The following is a 22,025-nucleotide window of genomic DNA, read 5'->3' as shown; positions in this document are numbered from 1 at the left end:
GTATTTATTCCTGATAGCACATGCTGCAAATTTCCCTGTGACAGTTGCATCTTGCCTAGCAGCTCTTCCAGCTTTTAGAAAAGACTTCTTCTTAAGAAGGGGCAGCACTGTTGTTTGTGGTGTGACCGATTCATCTCTAGTCTCTAATCGTTTCTGATTAATTTAAATAAGAAGGTTGATGATTGATCATATAATCATTTTCAAAACTGTTACTGTGTTATTTCTGTTTCAAAAGGCAACATCAACACATTAAAATGTAGAGTGTTGACGTGATTTCATGCATTAGTAGTGAAGTTAATTAATGCATAATAATCTTGATAATCGTCAAAACGTGATTATTCTTCAAACTATAATCGTACAAACAAAATCTATAATAGTTGCATAACTAGTATGGAAACATCCATGTTATTTTTGGGCAATTAACTTTAAACTCTGATCTAAATCCGCTACGTTCCACTTCCGGGATTGCTCTCGGTCTGCCGGAAATTCCACCTGATGTCACTCTTTTCGGATGTCCCATTACCTTTTGGATTCTTTGTGTTGTAATTTTAAACTCCGGTGGATTTATGAGGACTATGGTTAACTGCTCCTCAGATCTCTGCAGGGTAAACAGGGTAGACAGCTAGCTAGACTATCTGTCCAAACTGAGTTTTCTGTTGCACGACTAAAACAACTTTTCAACGTACACATGTTCACCAAAACAAGTTCCTTCCCGAGGCTATTTTTCAGCGGCACCGTGGCTCCGCTCGGTGCTTAGCACCGCCCATGAAGATTGTGATTGGTTTAACGAAATGCTAATAAACCAGAGCACGTTTTTCTCCCATCCCGGAATGCTGTGTGGACTAGCCAGACCCTCCTCCGCAGCGCTGTGGAGGAAGTAGAATAGTAGTAGATTAAGTTAGACTTGAATTCCTTGAGTTTTGCTTTAAAATGTGTGTGTGTAGGGGGGGGTTGATACATGTACAGACCGACAGTAGAGGCTCTCTGGCGGAGTGGTAACTGCATTGTTTTGCACATGATGCCTCTGTGGGACTCTGCAGGTGGTAGATTTGAAGCAGCAGCAGCAGCTGCACCTGCAGTTCACCATTCCAACTAATGCCACTGTATCATCCTCCTTTTGGAGTGACAGTAATGCGTCTAGAACTGTAGCTGGTGAAACAATGATACTTCGCATTTGATCTATTTGCCGAGTGTATGCCGCAAGTTAATTCACATGACCTAGTCTTCTTTTCTCAACACAGCGAAATGCTTCCTTTTTGTTTGTGTAACTAACAAGCAGCAGTGTTTCCTCTATGTTGATTGGCAAGTGGCGGTCGGCCACGGTTAGATTTCTCCCACCACGGTATCAGAAATGTACAAAAAGCCGTCTATCAGCAGTGATTGTAAAGAGCACGTCGACGGAGAATAGCGCAGACACACGCTTCACAACGCGAGTGGGCACGCGTGCCACTCGGAGAAACGGGAGAAAGAAAAAAGAGACCGGCTGTCCAGAGGACCCGGTTGAGATGGCATGTGTGCATTCTTGAGAACTGTAAGTCGTATAACTTATAGTCAGTTCATTTAAGCCTGTATTAGTCTATAGTTCTTTCACATTTTTTGTTTCACCTTCACCTGCTAGCTAAATTGCACGTGGCTGTTGATTCAATACAACGCCCTTGATATCATATCATGGCATAGTAGGCTAAACATAACTCACAGCCAAATAACAATTAAAAGTATGTTATTTGAACATTTATAACCTAACCTGGCACCGCCTCCGTTGGTGTCTGCTGCGGTGCGCAGCGCTGTTTGGACCGTGCGCCGCTTCCCTTTTTTTTTCCTCCATAAACTCGGCTCTCAGCTCCTCTGCCAGTTGCTGCATGAACTTCTTCCGGGACATTTCACAGCTGGTGCACTCCTTGGAGAGGAAGTGTGCAATGATTCCAGCCAGTTGTAGCATGTATAAAGTTCTATGAACACGTAGACAGCTACCGTCCATCTACGTGTACCGCGCCTTTCACAGAGTGAGCGCCCGGTGCTTTTCTTCTGATTCAGCACCGAGTCCATCCATACCGTAGCCTACGTTACCGACTCTGGCTTTGCCTTTGGCCCATCGGTGATGCATTGCCCAAACTTGTTACTCGAGACCGGTAGTTACGTTTCTCTGACAGAGACTATGATTATTACTAAGCAACCAAGATGCATCTTCAACCACGCAAAAGATTAAAAACAAAACCGCGAAAATACGAGCGGACAATACAACAGTGTATGGCCAAAATAGGTAAAAGTGATTGTATTTTCTTTGCCTTTTGTGTAATGTACATAAAAACTATTTTAAATGAAAATACAGACTACAGGTACCAGCAGGATTGTTCTTTTTTTTATTTAGCAAAGTTATTACACACATACATTTCAAAACAGTCAAAATGACCGTCCTGGCCGTTCTAGTGTAACCGAGCCCTGGGGTTATTTTTCCAAAAGCCAAGAAACATCAAATGCCCACTGCAAGGCTGCCAACTTTGCCACTGAGGCAAATATGCAGTTATAGTTTCATTATGAATGGTTTCATACTATAGCCTACTTTGGGTTTTGGTTTCCCTATGAAGAATTTCTTGTAAAATTCATTTTGTAGACCTACAGTTCCTCAAAAATACAGTTCAATCAAAACGAAATATATGCCTCATTTTGTGTGAATAGAGGTGAATAAATATATTTGTTTGCGTTGCAGCGAAGTGTCAGTTCTGTTTAATACGTAAAACATTTGGCGGCGGGACGGGGGGGCGTGGTGGGGGGGGCTCCGACAGATCTGCCCCCACTGCTAAAAAAAAATCCTAGAGGAAACACTGAAGCATATGGTATGATTGAAAGGTCTGTAGAAAAATAAATAAAAATTGTCACCATGTATCAAGCAGAACGATGAATATAGTATCTCATGTGGGGAAAAAAAAAAGATATATTTGTCCGTCCTTATGTCTTGAGAGGTGTCAGCAGCCGCTGTGACGCAGGAAACAGTTTGACTAAGTTTAGAAGAGACGTGTCAAGGTGCTCTGAAACACTGCTTGAAATCTTTAGTGCATGCTGAGCTTCTGATAACAATAGGGCGTCTCAAACTATACACATCTGATCCTTCCTGTAGATTCTCTGTAAAGAAAATGGCTCATTTTCAAAAGATTTTTCCTGTTACATTTTCATAGTGCTTTTTTGTATTCAATAAAATGCAAGGCAGTAAAATGTGGTCTGGGCATTTAAAGCTTTAGTGCATAACTTTTTGATATTAATGATCGTCCGTTACATTCAAGCCACTGCCAAATGAGTTGCTACAAAGCTAAGGTGCGCGATCACAGAAGGCTTGTATCATGTGGAGACGCCAACAGTGTTGTTGTCATTACTTCGAATTCCTCAGGTGGCGACAGAAACTATGCCCTGTAGCTTTTAAATGAATGTGTTGTCAAGGTTTTTGCTCTTACGTGACTACTTTTTCTTTTTGGTTTTTCTTCAGCTTATTAAACATAGCTGCACAGAAACACACCTAAGCCTAACTGTTGAGAGAGAGAGAGTGTGTGTGTGTGTGTGTGTGTGTGTGTGTGTGTGTGTGTGTGTGTGTGTGTGTGTGTGTGTGTGTGTGTGTGTGTGTGTGTGTGTGTGTGTGTGTGTGTGTGTGTGTGTGTGTGTGTGTGTGTGTGTGTGTGTATTTGGGTGGTTGCGTGTATTTGGGTGGTTGCGTGTGTTCGACTTGTTTTGCTTCCTAGGGAAGCTTGCTAAATTAATCCGATTTCGTCTGAAGCTGAAACGTGCTTGTATTGTGCTGGGTGTAGAAAACGCCCATGCCTGCATTTTTTTATTTTTATATAATTCCCCGACCCAAAAAGGAACAACAGGCCCCTTCTATTCACTCCTCTCCTCGGTCTTGTTCCATTTGTCTTGTAACACTGCTTCCCGCTGTTGAATAACCGTTGAATTGAGCAGAATAATGAGTTTGGTATCTTCCGCATTATCAAGCGTGTCACACGTTTTTTTTTTTTAGAGCCGAGTTCTGTAGTTTCGGCTATACGCACAATCCTGCGCTTTTCTTTCATTTTTTTTTTTATTTTTGCCTTGAAATGAATTCATCCTGATTTTGCTCTCCTCTTATTCTATCCCTCTCTTCTTGCTGAGATGATGGTTTTGCTGAGAGAAGGTCCCTAAGTGATTGGAGGTCATGTAGATTGAATTTTAATTCCGGTGGATGCCAGCTGCTGTAATTTCCCTGAGCACATGCAGGAGAAATACAGAGCGAAATGTCCTCTCCTCTCTCACCGAAGAGATTTGAGTTGCCCCCCATTATAGATGGTGTTTCCTGCCTCAGGCGACAGAAGACAGACTCATGGCGAGTTGACAGTCGTTCTCCTGTGCAGGAACAGTATGCGGGCAGTGTCTGACGCAACTCGGCTCCATAGGTTCACACAGTGCATGAAAACAAAAGGAACAAGAAAAACTGATGTAGAAGTGGATAGACGGAGATGGAGAGGGAGACAGAAGTACAAACTGTTGAAAATGCCAGGGAGGCACCATTGGAGTAGACAGACATTTGTTTGACAATGTTTACCCGGGAGAAAAGCAGATCTTACTGCACTTTAAAACGATCTGTTCGTTTCCGTTTTTTCGCTGCTTAGAACATTATGCTGTCGCTCCCTAATCCCCATTTGTAATTATATGTGTGCTTAGGAGCTGTGGTGGGTTATGTAAACCCTGACTCTCATTGTGGCACACTATTCAGAATAGGGAGGGTGGGAAGGTGCTGCATCCGTCTTCCTCTGCTTCCTGTTTCTCATTTCATTCTCTCTTCTTTCTTTCTCTCCCTCACACGCAAGTCTTTCTGAGAGAGAGAGAGAGAGAGCACTTAGAGGAAATCAAGCCTTCAGTGTTCGACCATCTGAGAAATTGACAAGTCTCCAAACCTCTCACACCAGCAGGGACGAGGGTTCCCAGAGAGACTAACTGACTTTAAGGATAAAAAAAAGTAATAGAAAATACAGAATACTCCTTTGCTGGAGATGGTACCTTACCCTCTGTGGACAGATGTATTTGATTGCACTTTTTGTAAAATAGCATACATTTGCATTTCTGTATGCATCAAGAGACAGTCTGTTAACCTGACTTTTGTTTGATTTGCAACATGATATTCAATTTGTTTTGTCACGGCATCTCCTTCTTTTCTCGTTTTTGTCCCTCATTCCTGTTACCACCCTTCTCATCTCCTCCCTGTTCCATCTTCCAACAAGTCAAATGAGGAGCTGGTGTCAACAGCAGCTGGCTGTCTTTGACTTTGCTGCCCCCCGATGGAGCTGTGGTTCACTGGTTGGGTGTGCATGCAGGTGTGCATACTGCAGTTTACGAGTTAAAGTGTGCTACGGCCTAACATAAACTGGTGCTTTTTTTTTTTTTTTTTTTTGTGCCGTCCAACCACAAACACCCATTGTGTCGGACTAAGCATCAGGCAATTACAGGAGAGCCTAGTAAAGGTAGCTACTGTACATTTCATTTGCATACTCAGTGGTAACACTAAACAGGAGGGACAGCTCGGTAGAGTAAAGCACATGTGGAGGACTTGAGCAGTACAAGGCTGTTTTCGTTGATTGAACAGATTGCTGGAGTTGTTGGAAATGAGGCAGAGCAAAGTTACTGTGGTATGAGAGAAAAAAAAGATACATATGTTTGGATTCCTACAAGTTACGAGGATACTGTTACTTTAGCTTTACAGGTACAGCCAGTAGTTAATGTACTGGCTACACACACACACACACATACACCCACTCCTTCACAATCTGCTCCTCTGCGGATCTCCTTAATCTTGAGCATTTGTTAAACTGTCCTGGCCTTTTTTCTTCACTGTAAAATGCATAGGAACACACTAACATGAGGGAGAGGCAGAGGGATTAATGGGCTAACCACGAACCGTCTGCAGTTTGCATGTCATTTGCTTGCCGTGGGATTACAACTTGACGTGATGCCTTTGGGCCTAAAAATAATCTTTCCCCATAGACTTAGATGGCAAAAGAGATGTCTGTAAATCAGTGGATACCTTTTTTTGAGCTTCACAACCCCCAGCAAAATGACTCGGATGAATCAGAATTGTATCCATTCAGTCCGATAACATTTGGAAAGTCTAGGAGAGCCACACGATTAAATCATTTAATCCCCCATTTTAAGTTAGCCGTAGTGCTAAATCGCAAGTAGCCGGCTCCACCGGTGGCGTCTCTAGTGAGTTGAACTTTTTTTTAATTCATGCGTCACTTAGCAACAAGGAAAGAACGGGGCTCCGCCTCGAACCCTGTATCCAGTTCTTATTATACATCCATGGCCATTCCCCAGCTCTTTCTCTCTCCCCTCACGTTGTGTCATTTCTCTACTATTTCAGCCTATCAAAACTTTAAAATGTCCACAAAGATACTTTAAAACAAACCGTAGCATTAAGTACATTTACCGATGTATCTTTATCCACCCTCGTCTGATGCAACAAAAATTGAATGCACGGTCAAGTAAGGAAGATCCAGCAAGGGCAAAACCATAACTCAAACTTACTTTATCTTACTTTATCAATAAATTCCCTTTCTCATACGTACACACCCAGCAGAGAATCACAGCGGCTCATAGTGTGGAAGGCACAGAGAACATTTTCTTATTTTCACTACGATAACAGCCAGATTACAGACTGTAATCATAAAAGTTAAGACAAATGACCGCAATGCTCTTGCTCTGAGTACTAAATAGTTCTTCTATTGCAACTTTCTTTTTACAGGATGTGTCTGTGTTTTAAAGGTCCCATGGCATGAACATTTCACTTTATGAGGTTTTTTAACATTAATATGAGTTCTCCCAGAGCCCTGGGTATCCTGCCATTTGAGAAAATGAAAGCTCAGGTGGGCCGATCTGGAATCTTCTCCTTATGAGCTCATAAGGAGCAAGGTTACCTCCCCTTTCCTGCTTTGCCCGCCCAGAGAATTTAGCCCGCCCATGAGAGAGAGACATCATGGCTTTCAAGCAAGCAAAGTGGCAGTTGGTAAGGACCTAGGTGCCCCCACAAATTACTCTCTGTTTGGCCTAAATGAGCCGTCTGGCCGGTCCAAGTGCCCCCATAGTGCCCTTTTGTTAACACTAACCCATTATTCATAACTTCATCATCCTTCAGGTCAAATACGATTAGCTTTGAATAAATTTTGAGCGTGTGCATGCGAGCGGTGAGTCAAGATGTTAGCCGATATGCGGCTATGAGAGAAAATCAGGGATAAAGTCTAAAAGTAGTAAAGTAAAGTAGTGGGCACTTGCCATTAGATAGTCTGTGCACACAACTGACACAGCAGGTATTCAGGCTTTCCAAATAGTTGTATATGTGTGTGCACACACAGTGACCCTTGTTTGCCCATGTGTGTAGCTACCCACTAAGCAGAATTTTTTTCCCATAAGTCATCACAAACAGTCATTAATCATAACTTTAACATCCTTCAGGTCAAAGATGATTTGCTTTGAATAATCCACCTCAGAGAGACTTTTGAGGAATGCCTTTCTATGACTTTTTTTTTTTTAGTTAAGGATAAGGTAACCACTGCGCTGGGATGATTCAGTCATTTTATTGTTCCTGGTCTAGAATACAGCAAGCAAGAATAGGAAAGTATGTTGTCCATTACAAAATCATACATGAAATTGAATGTGCAGAGGCTTGTTTTTAGATACTGATTCTATCTGACACATGTTGGTAAAGCTCTACGGATTTACCTCATCCCAGTGTAAAGCCTTTTCAATATGTCTGTCGCACAAAACCTGCTTACTGTTTCATATTGACGCTACATCAACCCATTTTTGATATCCTGATGAATTCATCTCTGCTTTGAGCACGGCACAATATTTTATAATCCCTGTGAGTTTGCTGACCTCCTCCTGAATTTTACTGTCTGATGGGGATGCTATTCTTCAAAGTGCTTAGAATGGACTACTTCCTAAATCTGGTTTGGGACAGAGCGTTGTGTTTTACAATTCAGGGTTTCTCTACAAATCACTGTGTGTCCATTACAGGGAATACAAAGTGAGGGAAGGAGAAAGACGGCAAGAAGAAGAGGACATGCCTTTTATTTATCCTGCAAAGGGGAAATTCAAATTTTTCACTCTGTTGCAGTTACACACATTACACAGGCCCGAAATACACACACATGCACAAACAGGAGCTATACATGCACTAATAGAGAGATGTCAGAGTGAAGGGGCTGCACATGGATGAGCGCGCTGAGCAGTTGGGGGGGTTTGGTGCCTTGCTCAAGGGCACATTGGCAGTGCCCAGGAGGTGAACTGGCACCTCTCCAGCTACCAGTCCACCCTCCATACCTTGGTCCATACAGACTGAGCTACTACTACCCCCAAGAGAAGGAGATTAAATAGAAGAAAAAAAAACTAGCTCGCTCATAATAAACATAGCTTGCACTTGCATTCAATGATATGGTAGGGAATACATTATTTTACTTGTCTTACTTGTATCATTTAAAACTGAAAACGGCAAAGTAGTGCTTAAACAGCCACAAAAAACGTAGTAAATGTCAAAAAACATATCCGAGCAATGGCCAAAAGGTGTAAACCGATGCCATACAGCAGCTCCCACCCTTCTCACAGTAGAACATTTACCGAACTTATAAACAAGCTACTACATACAGTCATTTCACTGGTTTTGGCTTTAAGGCTGGCTCATTCCACTATTATCAACCCTGTTTCTAGCAGCAGGCAGCCATTTTCAGAAAGTTCTGATTGAGACCAAAACGGACATAAAAAGAAATTGAATTTTGGATTTACATCAATCAGGTTGCCAGAGACACAACTCCAAACAAATACTAATATTGCTCAATGTCTGCTAGCTGTGTAAATATGCAAGAGTTCGCCAACACGCCAAAACAACTAAGACACAAGGAGTAGGTTTTTAGCAAGTTGTGGTTAAAAATCATATTATTGCGGCTTTAAGTAGGATTTTCTTACTAAATATCATAACGACAACACAATTGTACAGTGGCCATGAGAGCTCAACGCACTGATAAAAGGAAAATCTTCACCAACTTGATGACACAGGAAAACATGCGTAGCATTTAGAAAAAGCAATGCAAGAAGCAAATAACGGAAAGTTGTCCGTTATAACCGATTCCAGGGTACACTAAAACATGATGCACATGGCTGGGACTTGCTTGTTGTTGCCATGGTTTATTGGTTATGGAGTTATTGAAGTCAGCTATCGGTCATTGTGATCGCATGATTCTGACATTATAAAAGGTAAAAGTTAACACTAGGTTAACAGCCGATATCTGCAATAGTATCTGAATCATGGGTTCACAATGTAAGCCAAAAAGCCCAAAAATACGTACACGTTAGGTAATTTTCTAACGCCACTGACGGATAGCCAACTTCAATAACTCTTTATTTTATTATTCACAAATGGTAACATGAAACGCTGCGTGTCACAGCCGTGTGCATCACTTTATAGTGTCCAGTGGAAGAAGTGCGTGCGTGCGTGCGTGCGTGCGTGCGTGCGTGCGTGCGTGCGTGTGTCCAGAGTGAATATCACGTGGTGAGGATTACTGTGGATAAAGTCCATAGCCAAGAGCTTCTTCTGTCGAGTGCAACTGCTGCCTCAGTGTGTATACACAGTACCACACACATAAACACATCATAGCTACACACACAAAAAGGAGACCAAGGCATACTTAGTGCCTGTGAATTTTTTTATCGATGTCCTTCTCCTTGCTGTCAGGATGAAGATATGATTTTTGAACTTTAAAGATTTTTGACAGCAGTCTGTAAAAGTGTGTGTGTTTGTGTGTGCGTGTGTGTGTGTGGGGGGGTTACAGGCATTCACATGAAACGCCACAATGACAGTCAAGTCCCTTGTTGGTTTGTTTATCAAAACAAAGACTTGTCACTCTGTGAAGTGGGGGGAGATTAGATAATCCTTCAGTTACAGCCAAGGCACGTAAATAATGGGAACACAGAGAGAGGAAAAACAGGAGAGAAAGAAAACAGATTTTGAGTTTGAAGTGTGTGTGTGTGTGTGTGTGTGTGGAAGACATTTGACTAGCATACTCTCCACCCCCCCCCCCCCCCATCTTTATACCCTGAATATTTGTGAAGCATCTCAGTTAATGGCTTTCCTCCTCCTCCATCTTCTGCTTCAATTGGACGGCTAATTATGTAAAGTGCGGGGCCCAATGGAAAACACACAAACACACAGACTGACAAGTAGCAGCTTAATTACCATCTGAAATGACATCCTCATCACTGCCGATACAGTCAGAAATACTTTACTGAGCTCTGTGTGTGTGTGTGTGTGTTGTGCAGGCATACAAGTCTAAACACTCTTTCACACACACAGCGTTTCCATGGTGTGCTATCACCTGCAGTATATTGCAGAGGCCTGTTAATAGCTCTATGAATGACTAGAAGCACAGCAGCAGTCTTTACTTATGCAGAGCCTGCTGATGTGTAATACTCTACAAATGTAAAGTGATGTTTGGCTCAGCTGTTTGCTTTCACTTGTTTACAGTCCTGACACGTTATTAAAGTGATGGTTCGGAGTAATTTCACCCTAGGGTCCTTTGCACCATGACCTCGAGCCAAACACCCCCGCAGAAGCTTTTTTCACCTGGGTCGAACATTGGGAGAGTTAGCGTAGTAGAGTTATCAGCTGAATAGCTTAGCGGAGGGGCTAATGGAGCCATGTTTGTATCTGGTAAATGACCCCACTAATAATGCCCGAAATGATACCAAACGTCTACAGTAGTACATATAGGTTATGTACTCATAAAACGATGGATTGTAAAGTTTGTAAGTACACCAGGAGTTTATGAACATTTGCCTGCTGGCTTCTGCTCTCTGCTGTTGTTGCTGCTGCCGGCAGTAAGACGAGTGCTTAGGGACGTCTACAAATTACAACACCGAAAAGAAGTGCAACAAAAATATTTTTTAATTTAACTTTTTTTTTTAAAGTAAGTGCTGTAGTATAACTAGCATGAGACAAGTAATAACTGAGATAAGTTTGGAGACATTACCTTATTTAATCATTAAATTAATAAATATTTTTGTTGTATCTCTTTTCGGTATAGTAATTTGTAGACGGCCCTAAGCACTCGTCTAACTGCAGGTAGCAGCAGCAGAAGCAACAGAGAGCAGAAGAGAGCAGGCAAGTGTTCATAAACTTCTGGTGTACTTACAAACTTTCCAATCCATCGTTTTATGAGTACATAACCTATTTGTACTAGTGTAGAAGTTTGGTATCATTTCGGGCATTATTAGTGGAGTCATTTACAAGATACAAACGTGGGTCCATTAGCCCCTGCGCTAATAAGCTATTCAGCTAATAACGCTACTCTATGCTAACTCTCCCAATGTTAGACCCAGGTGAAAAAAGCTTCTGGGGGCCTGTTTGGCTCGAGGTCATGGTGCAAAGGACCCTAGGGTGAAATTACTCCGAACAATCACTTTATGCTTTACATGATAGCATAACTTGCTTTAAGTTACTGTGGTACCTAAAAACAGCTGGAAACTTGAAAGACTGAAGCTGGCATTACATACAATCTCGGTCTAAAACTCTATTTGCACGGGATTAGTATTACCTGGTGACCTCTAGTCATTTGTAATAATTACGGAGGTTGTCTGTGATCTTAATCCCGTGCGAATCGGCCATGTCTGTAATTTGTCAAGAAAAAGAATTTGCGCCGACACCGAGGTCCTGTGATATTAGTCCTGTGCAAATCGACATGTCTGTGATTTGGCTGGGTTGTATATCATTTTTTCAAGGTTTTTGTATGCACACCTTTATATCCCTCTTTTGCGAAGACAGAAGATATGGGATGGCGGGGGGCTGCGGACGCCCCTTTCATGGCCAACCTAGTCTGGACCACTGTCGACGCGCTCCCGGCGGTGATGCTGTGTGGGTGCTGCTGCGGCGGGGATAGGGTATGCGCCTCTGGTAACCTCTACGGGGCCTGGCCTAAAAAGATACAGAACCTCGGCCCAAGTGCAGTGCGGCGGCCTCGCCCTGGCCGTCCTCCGGGTACCGATATCCGGTAGATACAGTATACCGGTACAGATATGTCAGTAAAGTCGAGTAAAATCACAGGCTTTGCTTATCCCGTGCGCTTTCTAAATCACACAAGGTCCCGGGAATAGGGCTTTGGGTGCATAGTTTTACCCATCAGTTCTATTGGTATGAAAAGATTACCAATAAACGTGGTGATTGGTGAGATGTGGGAATGCTACGAAAGAAGCCTGATGTGGCAAGAAACCCAAGCGGTCAAACGATCATCCTGGTTTTAAACAAACCTCCAGGTTAGTCGGATTTACAGCAACGAGAGATTATTACCAACATTTTGACTGAGCTCGCTTTCAGATTTACCTCCAAATAAAGTGGTTTAAATCATCGGGCAACCTGTTACCTGTCTACTTGTTTAAAACCTGTCTGAGCATGTTTTTTGCGTCATCGGACTTTGTTGTAGCGATGCTGTTGTGTTCCCAGACCTCAGCAATCCCTTATAACAGAAATGAGTGATGGCCAAAACTACTAAAATAAGATCTAAGTTGTAATAAAAGAAAATTTTCCTTTAAACCTGCACACTTTGGAGCAACACAACACGTTGTAAACACAACACTGACATCTCATCACTGTAAGAAGTTGAGAGAGAGAGAGAGAGAGAGAGAGAGAGAGAGAGAGAGAGAGAGACTATATACAGTACACTCCGGGCAACATTAGCATTCTGGAAGTGTGTCATTTTGATTTCCTCCTGTAAGAGTGTGTGCCCAGTACTGCAGAGCTGTTGGCCAGCCACCACTATAAACCTATGAAGAAGGCCACTCCTGAGGGGAATAGAGTCCAACAAAGTTAAAGCTACAGAGTAGGTTTGTTTGTGTACCTCTTCACGCTGACTGAAATGTAAAGTTTCATATCTACGTATGTAGAATAAATACTAAGAAATGGCCATATTTGGTGGCCAAAGACAAACAGGATATTGTGTCAACATCTTTAAATCCTCACCTTATTTCTTCTTTTCTTCTTTGAGTCTTCATGTTGTTGTTTTTTTGACCAGTAAAGAATAGTGTGATGAGGCAGATGACTTGGACTGCTTGTCAGTTATCTCGGGAGTTTGAATTTTAAGAGATTTCCCGTTTCTTTCTTCTTGAACCTTCATTCTGTGGTTCCAAATGGACCTTGTCGACATACTTAAAATAACCTCAGCCTTTTCTCTGTTTTTTTTTCTTCTGCCACTCAAAGCAGAGAGACTCATGCAGTGGGAATAAAATGCACTGAACCACGGTCAACCAAATACTTCCCTTTCCTCACTTGGTAGGGCTGCACGATTATGGCCAAAATGATAATCACGATTATTTTGATCAATATTGAGATCACGATTAATTATCAAGGTTATTTGTTGATTTAACCAAAACAAATTTTATTGTCACATAGGCCAATTATAACTGCTTTTACATCCATATTGTGCTACATTCCTCCTTTATTGAAGGATACTGTGAAGGAGTATGCCATTTCAGCTGTTGTGCGACCGCTTTTCATACATACAGGTTTGCCGTATGGTATCTACCTGACGAAATAGCAACACGGATTTCAATGGCTCACTGCCACTTACATGTCTGCTTTGCGCTCTGATGCTACGAAACCCACGTTAGGGGCAACATAAACATTGCTGCATGTCACGCTAGTAAACACTAATACACAGCAGATAACGTTAGCCTACTGTTAGCCACAGTAGTAACTGGATTAAACACAGCTAAAAAGCTGACAGCTAAACGGTGTAGTGTGAATGTATTTCCAACAACGGGACGTCCAACAGTCTGCTGCTAAAGCTATGAGCTAACAGACACAAACTGGCACTATAGTCACTGCTGTTGTCTGAAAAACAAAACATACGGGACATAATGTTGCGTTTACTGGTAAAAATTGTGACCGGCTTATAATGACCGACTGCTACCTGTTGTGGAATTTTCCTCCCGTTACTCCTCTGCCCTCTGTGACGGTCCACATCTAGAAACTAAGCTGCGCGGTGCAGGGAACAACTCTGATTGGCTCACAGAGGCACGTGATCAGACAGTAGTTTATGGAGCGCTAGAGTGGCTTTGCAAAAACTTTGATAATGAGCATTCTATGACGCATTTTAAATATCGCTCGATCACGCAAATTTGATCGTGGGAATCCAAAATCATGATCGTGATTAAAATTTGATTAATTGTGCAGCCCTATCACTTGGACAATAAAAAGCCATTTGACAACAACACAGCCAATCCCAGCAGAGATGAATCGATGACATTCAGACATGATGGGGGACTACTTTGTCCTAAAAAGGATGCTGTACACAAAAACTGACCTTTTGAACTGAATGTTATTGTGTTGTTTGCTTGCTTAAGCACAGTGTTGACTGTGGAGCTGTCGAACATATTGACTAACTGGTTAGGAAGGTGTTTATGCAGCTCTCTTAAGAAGAGGTTGGGGGGATTTTAGCAACCATGCATAGCTTAAACTGTGATTGGATAGCTGATGTTCACACTCCCTCTTATATGTACTTGAGAGCCAGTGAGCATTTTTCTTTGTATAAATGACACTTTTGAGACCGTTTTAATCCCAATGTCAAATTCCCATAGCTACAAACATCTGAACACATTTTTCAGAAACATTTTTATCCAGGGTGCTGTGCCACATCTGTTTAAACTCCAGACTGGACATCACATTCAGTTTTATAGGGTTCTTTCCATGTCTGTCCTTCCCCCTTCAAGTGTGAGCCTGGGACCTGACCTGGCTCCCAAATCGATACATGCCTATGTCAGTTAGGGGATCCATCTATGGACTGGCTGGCGTGAAATGCATGTGTGGATGTGTGACCGTGTCTTTTTATGCGAGTGCTCTTGAGAGCGAAGGAAGACACAAAGAGGGAGAGAGCCGGTGCAATTTAAAATTGAGTAGTACAATGGTGAGCCAAGGTTTCATTATCCTCAAGGCTACTGTATCCACAATGTCGGCAGCTTGTTCATAGAATGGATTTTACAACAGCCCTAAAAGCAAGACAGACGAATGTGTGAAAATTTTTATTTAATTTTTTACAGCAGCGCACTGCTTGGCGAGACAAATGCTTCAGTGATCTCACGTTGCTTATATATGAATTTTGCAACATAACGCATGGATTTTAACATTTAAGTGAAGCAATCCAATAATGCATTACTGTTTGCATGGGTAAGCATTTTCCTACACGAATCACCCTGGAAATGACACTTCATTCAGTGGACCCCAGGGTAAAAAGGAAAAGGAAAAAAAGAAATGTGACATGCAACATTGCATCGGTTACAGGTACAACCCCTCCCTTGTGAGATGCAACAAAACCTCTCACCTACAGCCTCAGCATTTCCCTAGACGCAGCTATATGGTGGTGCATTTCTAAGGGCCACAGGGCTATTTTTCTTTTTTTTTCCTTTTAAAAGCTGAGGTGTCAAAACAGGTATGTCATGGTTGGATACCCTTTTTAATCTGTGTCTCTCTCCCCAAGAGGCTCCTAGTCTGCTGACAGCCTTCCTCTTTCTTCGCCGCACTCACTCTGGCTTTCTCCTCCATTTTGTACCCATAAGAAGGGAACAGAGTAGTCCCTACTGCCTTTGAAACCGCAGTGATCCATTTGTTCTCATTTACTCTTTTTAATTACAAGACCGGTTGTGTTGTTCAGTGTGTGAGCATGTGCCAGGACATTTGTATTACAGTAGGGTTGTAAATTTTCCACTTCTAATTGACATTTCCAAAAAAAAAAAAAAAAAGATTTCTCGATTATAGTAACCAACATCTATAGAAGGTATAGGAGGAAGTAGCATGATGATTTAATTTTCTGCACACTGAGCTCTGTGTGTGTGTGTGTGTGTGTGTGTGTGTGTGTGTGTGTGTGTGTGTGTGTGTGTGTGTGTGTGTGTGTGTGTGTGTGTCTGAGACTCAGCCTGAGCTCCCAGACACTCGCCTGTCACTCGGTGGATGATGAATACAGCTGCAACTGGGCATGTGGGACATGTATGTGTGTGTGTTTCCCATTGATAAAAAAAAAAAAGGGACATGCATGCATCCAGCTTTTAAATTAGGTTCTCTTTTCTTCACCGAGCATGAGTGTGCGTGTATTTGCTTTCATACACACTCTCTTTCATCTTATCGGAAGCTTCGGTATCAAAAGAAGAAGGTGAAGCATATGCAATATATTGTCCCACTTTGTGCTGGTATGAAAGTATCTGTGTTTTTTTTTTAGCACAGACACACAAATGGACACAACCTCACCTTTTGCTAATTACTGTTGTTGATACCATACTTTAAAGCTTGCTGTATGTCAAATAATGGGACATTTCCGTCTCTCCCTTTTTGTCACAGAGTCATCGATCCTGTCGTACGACGGCAGCATGTTCATGAAAGTGGTGATACCAAACGTCATGCACACAGAGGCCGAGGACGTGTCCCTCCGCTTCATGTCCCAGCGGGCGTTCGGCCTGCTCATGGCCGCCACGTCCAGCGAGTCAGCGGATACGCTGAGGCTCGAACTAGACAGCGGGAGAGTCAAACTGACGGTCAACCTAGGTATCGTATAAACCGCCCCCGCTGGCTCACCTCCCCTCCAGTTCAAGAAGAAGCCTCACTGTCTTTGTGTTTTCTTTTGTTTTCATTTTCTTTCTGGTCCAGACATGATATCAGACCTAACGCACACTAAACCAGTTTTTGTAGTTTGTCTTTGTAGTTGCATGTGTTGTTTTTGACTTGCCTGGACTGTACATATTTCTGCCTTGATGCTTAGATGTCTTTGTAGACTTTTATATCCATCAATCTAACACTTAACAAAGTTATCCATGCTCTGCAGCACATCTTTTGAATGGATCATAGATCATTTTAGTCATGCTCATTACTGTGTACAAATAGATTTAATTTTTTTTTCCAAATGCGCAGCATTTTACTTCTTGAAATTACTCTTAATAGATGGCACTGTTCTTCTCACACATGCATTAATTCGGATAGCAACATTTTAGATAATATTCCGCCATCTATTCAGAACTGCAGATATACAGTAAGTGTCTGTACATTTAAGTGCTGCACTGATGCATTCCTATCACATGGGTCTGTTCCTGTGGTCTTTTATTTATTTATTTATTTTTGCTCATGATAGCAGGTTCATGTTTCTCTCCGTCCATTAGTAACCCTTGGTCTAGCTGGCATCTCCCATGCCTTGTTCAAAGATGGCACTCACCCCTTCAAAGGCCCCGAGCCTGCGGCCCGTCTGGCAAACAGCCCGATGCCACAGCACCCAGCGCGCCTGCAGATGGTGGCACAAGTGGTACATTTAAGTAGAGTGCCGGCCTTTATACCAGTGAGCCTAGAATATATACTCTCGACATAAAGCATATGTTCCCACAAAATATCTGAATGTAACTCATATATAGTATAAACATATAGGCACTCTGCAACCACATCTGCCAAAAACACGGAACACCTGTAGTCCATATTTCATGTTTTTAATGTGCAATGTGGTCTTTTGGACCTTTGAAATCTAAATGAATTTAAGATTCTAACAAAATCCATTTAATGCACCTTAATGTCATTGTTAATAATTATTAACTTACACAGGACCCTCTGAGTGAAGGTCTCCTCAGGCCTCTGTACGGTGTTGGTGCTGCGTGGCTCGAGGCTGTTTGTTCCCACTTTTCTGTTGCGGTTGACGGCACATGACCAGCCTGGTCACATGGATTTCAACCTGCACCTGCCAAACACAGGTTCAACACTCTCCCATAGATGGAGAGATTTAGTTAAAGACATGTAAAGCCTCAGTTTTGATGACAATTCATACAAAATGGCTAAATTTACACCCTTTAGTGTGCTTCTAGTAAAAAAAAAAATTGGCTCTAGTTGCTGGGTTACAAAATCGATGTGGCCATTAAATTGCAAGCGACCATTTTGAAAGTCAACATGTAGCCAAACATGAACCAGTACAGTAATATTAACCAGCATTGGTTACGATATTATTGGCTACAGCATTGAGAGTAATTTAATAGAATTGGATTGGGATTAAATTGGATTTCCAATTTCAGTATAGCGATATTGACCATCAGTAGCCAACCAGGCTAAAATGGCCGCCGGGGTCATGTGACCGTCCCCGGAAGGTGGCTTTTCTTGCTCTTGGTTGTCTGCAGCTGTAACCTTGAAGGATGCGATTTCATCTGTCACTTATTCTCCCCTCCCCATCTAGACTGTGTCAGGATAAACTGTAACTCCAGTAAGTCAACATTCTTCTTCTGCAGCCTTTTTCCTACAATCAATGTTTGATCATAGCTTGTGTGCTAGATGTAAGGGCAGAAATGTGTGGATGCAGGGGACTGATAAGAGGATTTTTCAGATAAGAGGAGGGGGGGAAAAAAGAATAGCCAGAGATTAAAGTTATGCAAATCTGACTTCATGTACTCTATGTATTTTAAATGGCCCAGTTTCCAAATGGATTCAGGCAACTAGTTCTTAATATTTCCCTGTATGCCTATAGCTACTCGCTGAACATTTACACTTTCAAACTTTATGGGCTATATTGTTTTCCCAAATACACTGTAATACAGTATATTGCTGTGTGTCTCACTTGCTTTGTTGTCTTTGCCCTCCTTATTTTAACACATATATTTTAATGCAGTATATAGGCCTATAATGTGATATATATATAGATGGTGTTAGCAGACATGCTGTTACTCATGAAGGGGACTCTTATTTTTCATTATTTTCACAAGTGCTCACAGCCTTGTAGAGAGAGAGAGAGATTAAGAGAGAGAAAGAACAAAGACTTAAAAGGGGGATCAGGTATGTGTTTGAGTGAGAACAGATTGTAGACCTAGACTGATTGATTATTGTCATTAATTAGTAATCCAGTGCACACGTGCTGCAAATTCAAATTCTAAAGGAGATGCTTTTATTTTATTAATTTAATTAAATTTTTTTTATTTAATTCATTTGGTTTTGCATAGTGTCACTGTAAATGGATCTTTCAAATCTGTCATTTAAATTTTGTACTTGTATTAAATGTTACAGATAATTAAGTTTAGTTAAGTTTGCCTTTTAATGCAGTCAGACACAATATAGTATACTACCGATCACAGCATTACACAGTAGCCTGGATACAAGCCACAATGTGCCAAGAATTCAATATTTTTAAAATTCAATATTTAGAATTTTTGATCGAAGTCACAACAAGGATACTTTCCTAAATTTTAGACTTTACACTAGTATTTGTCTACAGAGCTGGGTCAATTAGACTTTAGACTTTATTTTCTCCAAGGAGACATTTTTTCCCCACTAAGTACCGGGCAACAATGGACAACAGGAGTTTAGTCACCAAATTAAAATCCTAAATCTAGCATACAAATGACTTTAAGTGACTGCTGCTGAACACTGCCTCTTTGGATTTAAACCCTGTGTTCAGTTCAGTATTATTCAGCAGATTCAGGATTGTGAGTTGAGTGGGTCTGGATTGCCCTCTAGTGGTTAGTTACTAGAATAACTTACACAGTCTCCACAGGCCTGTTGTCATGACAGCTACTTGTACAGTGAAACAGCAGTACGATTTGTGACCTTTTTGTAAGTAAACTGTTAAAACAGGCTATTTAAGTCAAAGTATAACACGGAAGGATCATTCAAAGTTTCTAAACTACAGAATATAAGTAAGAGAGAAATAGAGCCAGTTGTATTGAATTACACGAGAACTTTTAGTCACAGCTTTTGAGTCCTTGTATGAGTAACAGCAAATGTTTGCTTTTATTTTGTTGTGAGTTGTGATTTGTTGTATTGTTTTCCTCTGTTGTCAAATCAAAACCAAATTTTTGTTTGGAGACTAAGACCTCTATCTCCATATGATAAAATTTTTTATTTTCATCTGACTACAAATATTGTTTAAAAAAAACAACTTTAAAAGTCTTTTCCTGGTTGATTCCTCCAATCTGTTGCATTAGTTGTGAAAACAGAGATTTGGTTTGTGCTTGTGCTTCCCCCGTCCCTTGACTAACTAACCCTCCTCTTCAGGCAAGGGCCCTGAGGTTCTTTATGCCGGACAAAAGCTCAACGACTACGAGTGGCACTCAGTACGAGTGGTCCGCCGCGGTAAAAACTTCAAACTCACTGTGGATGACGACATGGCTGAAGGTATTACTCTCGCAAACTCTTTCTTTGCTAATTTATCCTCTCCCCTGTTGCATTCATGATGTGCATGATCATACAATTTTCCTCTTTATTTATTTTTTTTTTTTCTCCTTTTTTGGGTGTGGAAGACGGTTCTAATATCTTTTGTCTGGGTTTATAATCTGTCACTGATGCCATTTTAGGATTCAGCCAAGTTAGATACAAATACTGCTGTATTTTTTTCGGAAGAAAAAAAAAACGTTCCCATGAAAATCAAAGTAAAATTGCTTGTGCCATGTTTCTGATAATTAATAATATAGTAATACGGACCCAATGTAACAATTTATTGGTCTGTGATTTCTCCATTTCCCCCCCCCACATTTTTGGTTTTACATGTCAGCATTGGTAGGATTGTTACATCAGCATGATTGACACAAAGTGAAACTGGGCTGTTGCTGGGTTAAGGTTGCAGTGTCCTTCCTCCTCTTCCACCGCTTCATCCATCGGCTTCTTCTCCTTTCTCTTCCCTCCTCCATCTCAGGTCAGATGGCGGGCGATCACACCCGTCTAGAGTTCAAGAACGTGGAGACGGGCATCTTGACCGAGAGACGCTTTGTCTCGTCTGCTCCCTCCCCCTTTATTGGGCATCTTCAGGTATGAAGCAAAACATCACGACGCAGGAGATGCGTTATTTCAACCAACGTTGGTCACAGATTAGTGTCCCATTGACAGACCTATCTCCACAGGGCTGTGGAGTAAGGTCCAGAGATGGCAAAAGTACTCACTTCCCGTACTCAAGTAGAAGTACAGATCCTTGTGTTAAAAAAAATACTCTGGTAAAAGCAGAAGTACTGATTTAACTTCTTTACTCAAGTAAAATTAACAAAGTACAGGTTTGGAAATTTACTTAAAGTATAAAAGTAAAAGTAGCCTTTCGTGGTGTTTCGGTTGGCACAATTTGCAGCACATTGGCCAGGAGTCATTCTTCATGCCTGCTATCTCAAACAGCTCTCTCAGATAAGGCCAAGGATGATTGGGAATGTCTTGCTGCTTGTCTGCTGAATCTCTGGGATCTTTGTTTTCTTCATTTTCAATCATGTCACCGTCCATACTACTATGCTAACGTTAAACGCCATCAAACCGCAATGATTTGCCGCGAATGAATTCCACCGAATCTGTTGAGTCGTCTTGTAGTGGTGCGTCAAGTGCAACGTATATTTCCATCCAATTAGATTGAATTCGGTATTGATGATGCGAAAAATAATAACGGTAACTCCACTGAAATTATTTGAAACTAAAGTAACGAGCCAATTTTGTAAAATGTAAGCAGTAGAAAGTACCGATATTCGTTTTAAAAATGTAAGGAGTAAAAGTAAAAAGTCGGAACAAAAATAAATAGTAAAGTAAAAATCTACTTGAGTACAGTAACAAAGTATTTGTTCTTTGTAACTTCCCATCTCTGGTAAGGTCTGGCTACACCACACATACATTCTAGGATAGGAGAAAAAAATGCTCTGTGTTTTTTGCATTTCTTTAAACCAATCACAGTCGTGCAGGGCGGCGCTAAGCTCCAGACTCAGCGACGGTGGCTCTGCAAAATAGTCTTGGGAAGGAACATTTGCACCCAGATAAAAGAAAACGTTAACTGTTCACACAATACAGTAACGTGAGCAATTTAAATTAGCTGGATACATGGTTAGATGTAGTTTGCTCTTACCAGTGCATCACTGTGTGTACTTTGTCCAGAGCAATCCTGCCATTAGGTCCTAAAACGTAAATCTTTACAGTCATTTACCGAAAGATCGAAGCAGGCCTGCCTTATTGCACGATCAGGGTGGGAAATTAACTTTTTTGCCCAATTTTACCAGCCGCTTATATT

General features: G+C 41.5%; 1 protein-coding gene across 2 annotated transcripts in view; it reads left to right on the top strand.

Moving 5' to 3' along the window:
• Nucleotides 1–22,025, top strand: part of nrxn3b (neurexin 3b) — a 340,029-nt gene that overhangs the window by 116,937 nt on the left and 201,067 nt on the right. For both annotated transcript variants that reach the window (XM_028604831.1, XM_028604830.1), the window contains 4 exons: nucleotides 16,382–16,585; nucleotides 18,243–18,269; nucleotides 20,051–20,170; nucleotides 20,688–20,800. In XM_028604831.1, the coding sequence (XP_028460632.1) occupies nucleotides 16,382–16,585; nucleotides 18,243–18,269; nucleotides 20,051–20,170; nucleotides 20,688–20,800 (464 nt within the window). The remainder of the gene's footprint in view (nucleotides 1–16,381; nucleotides 16,586–18,242; nucleotides 18,270–20,050; nucleotides 20,171–20,687; nucleotides 20,801–22,025) is intronic.

Source organism: Perca flavescens, chromosome 18 (assembly GCF_004354835.1).
Source record: "Perca flavescens isolate YP-PL-M2 chromosome 18, PFLA_1.0, whole genome shotgun sequence".
Lineage (NCBI taxonomy): Eukaryota > Metazoa > Chordata > Actinopteri > Perciformes > Percidae > Perca > Perca flavescens.
This window is presented reverse-complemented; position numbering and strand designations above follow the sequence as displayed.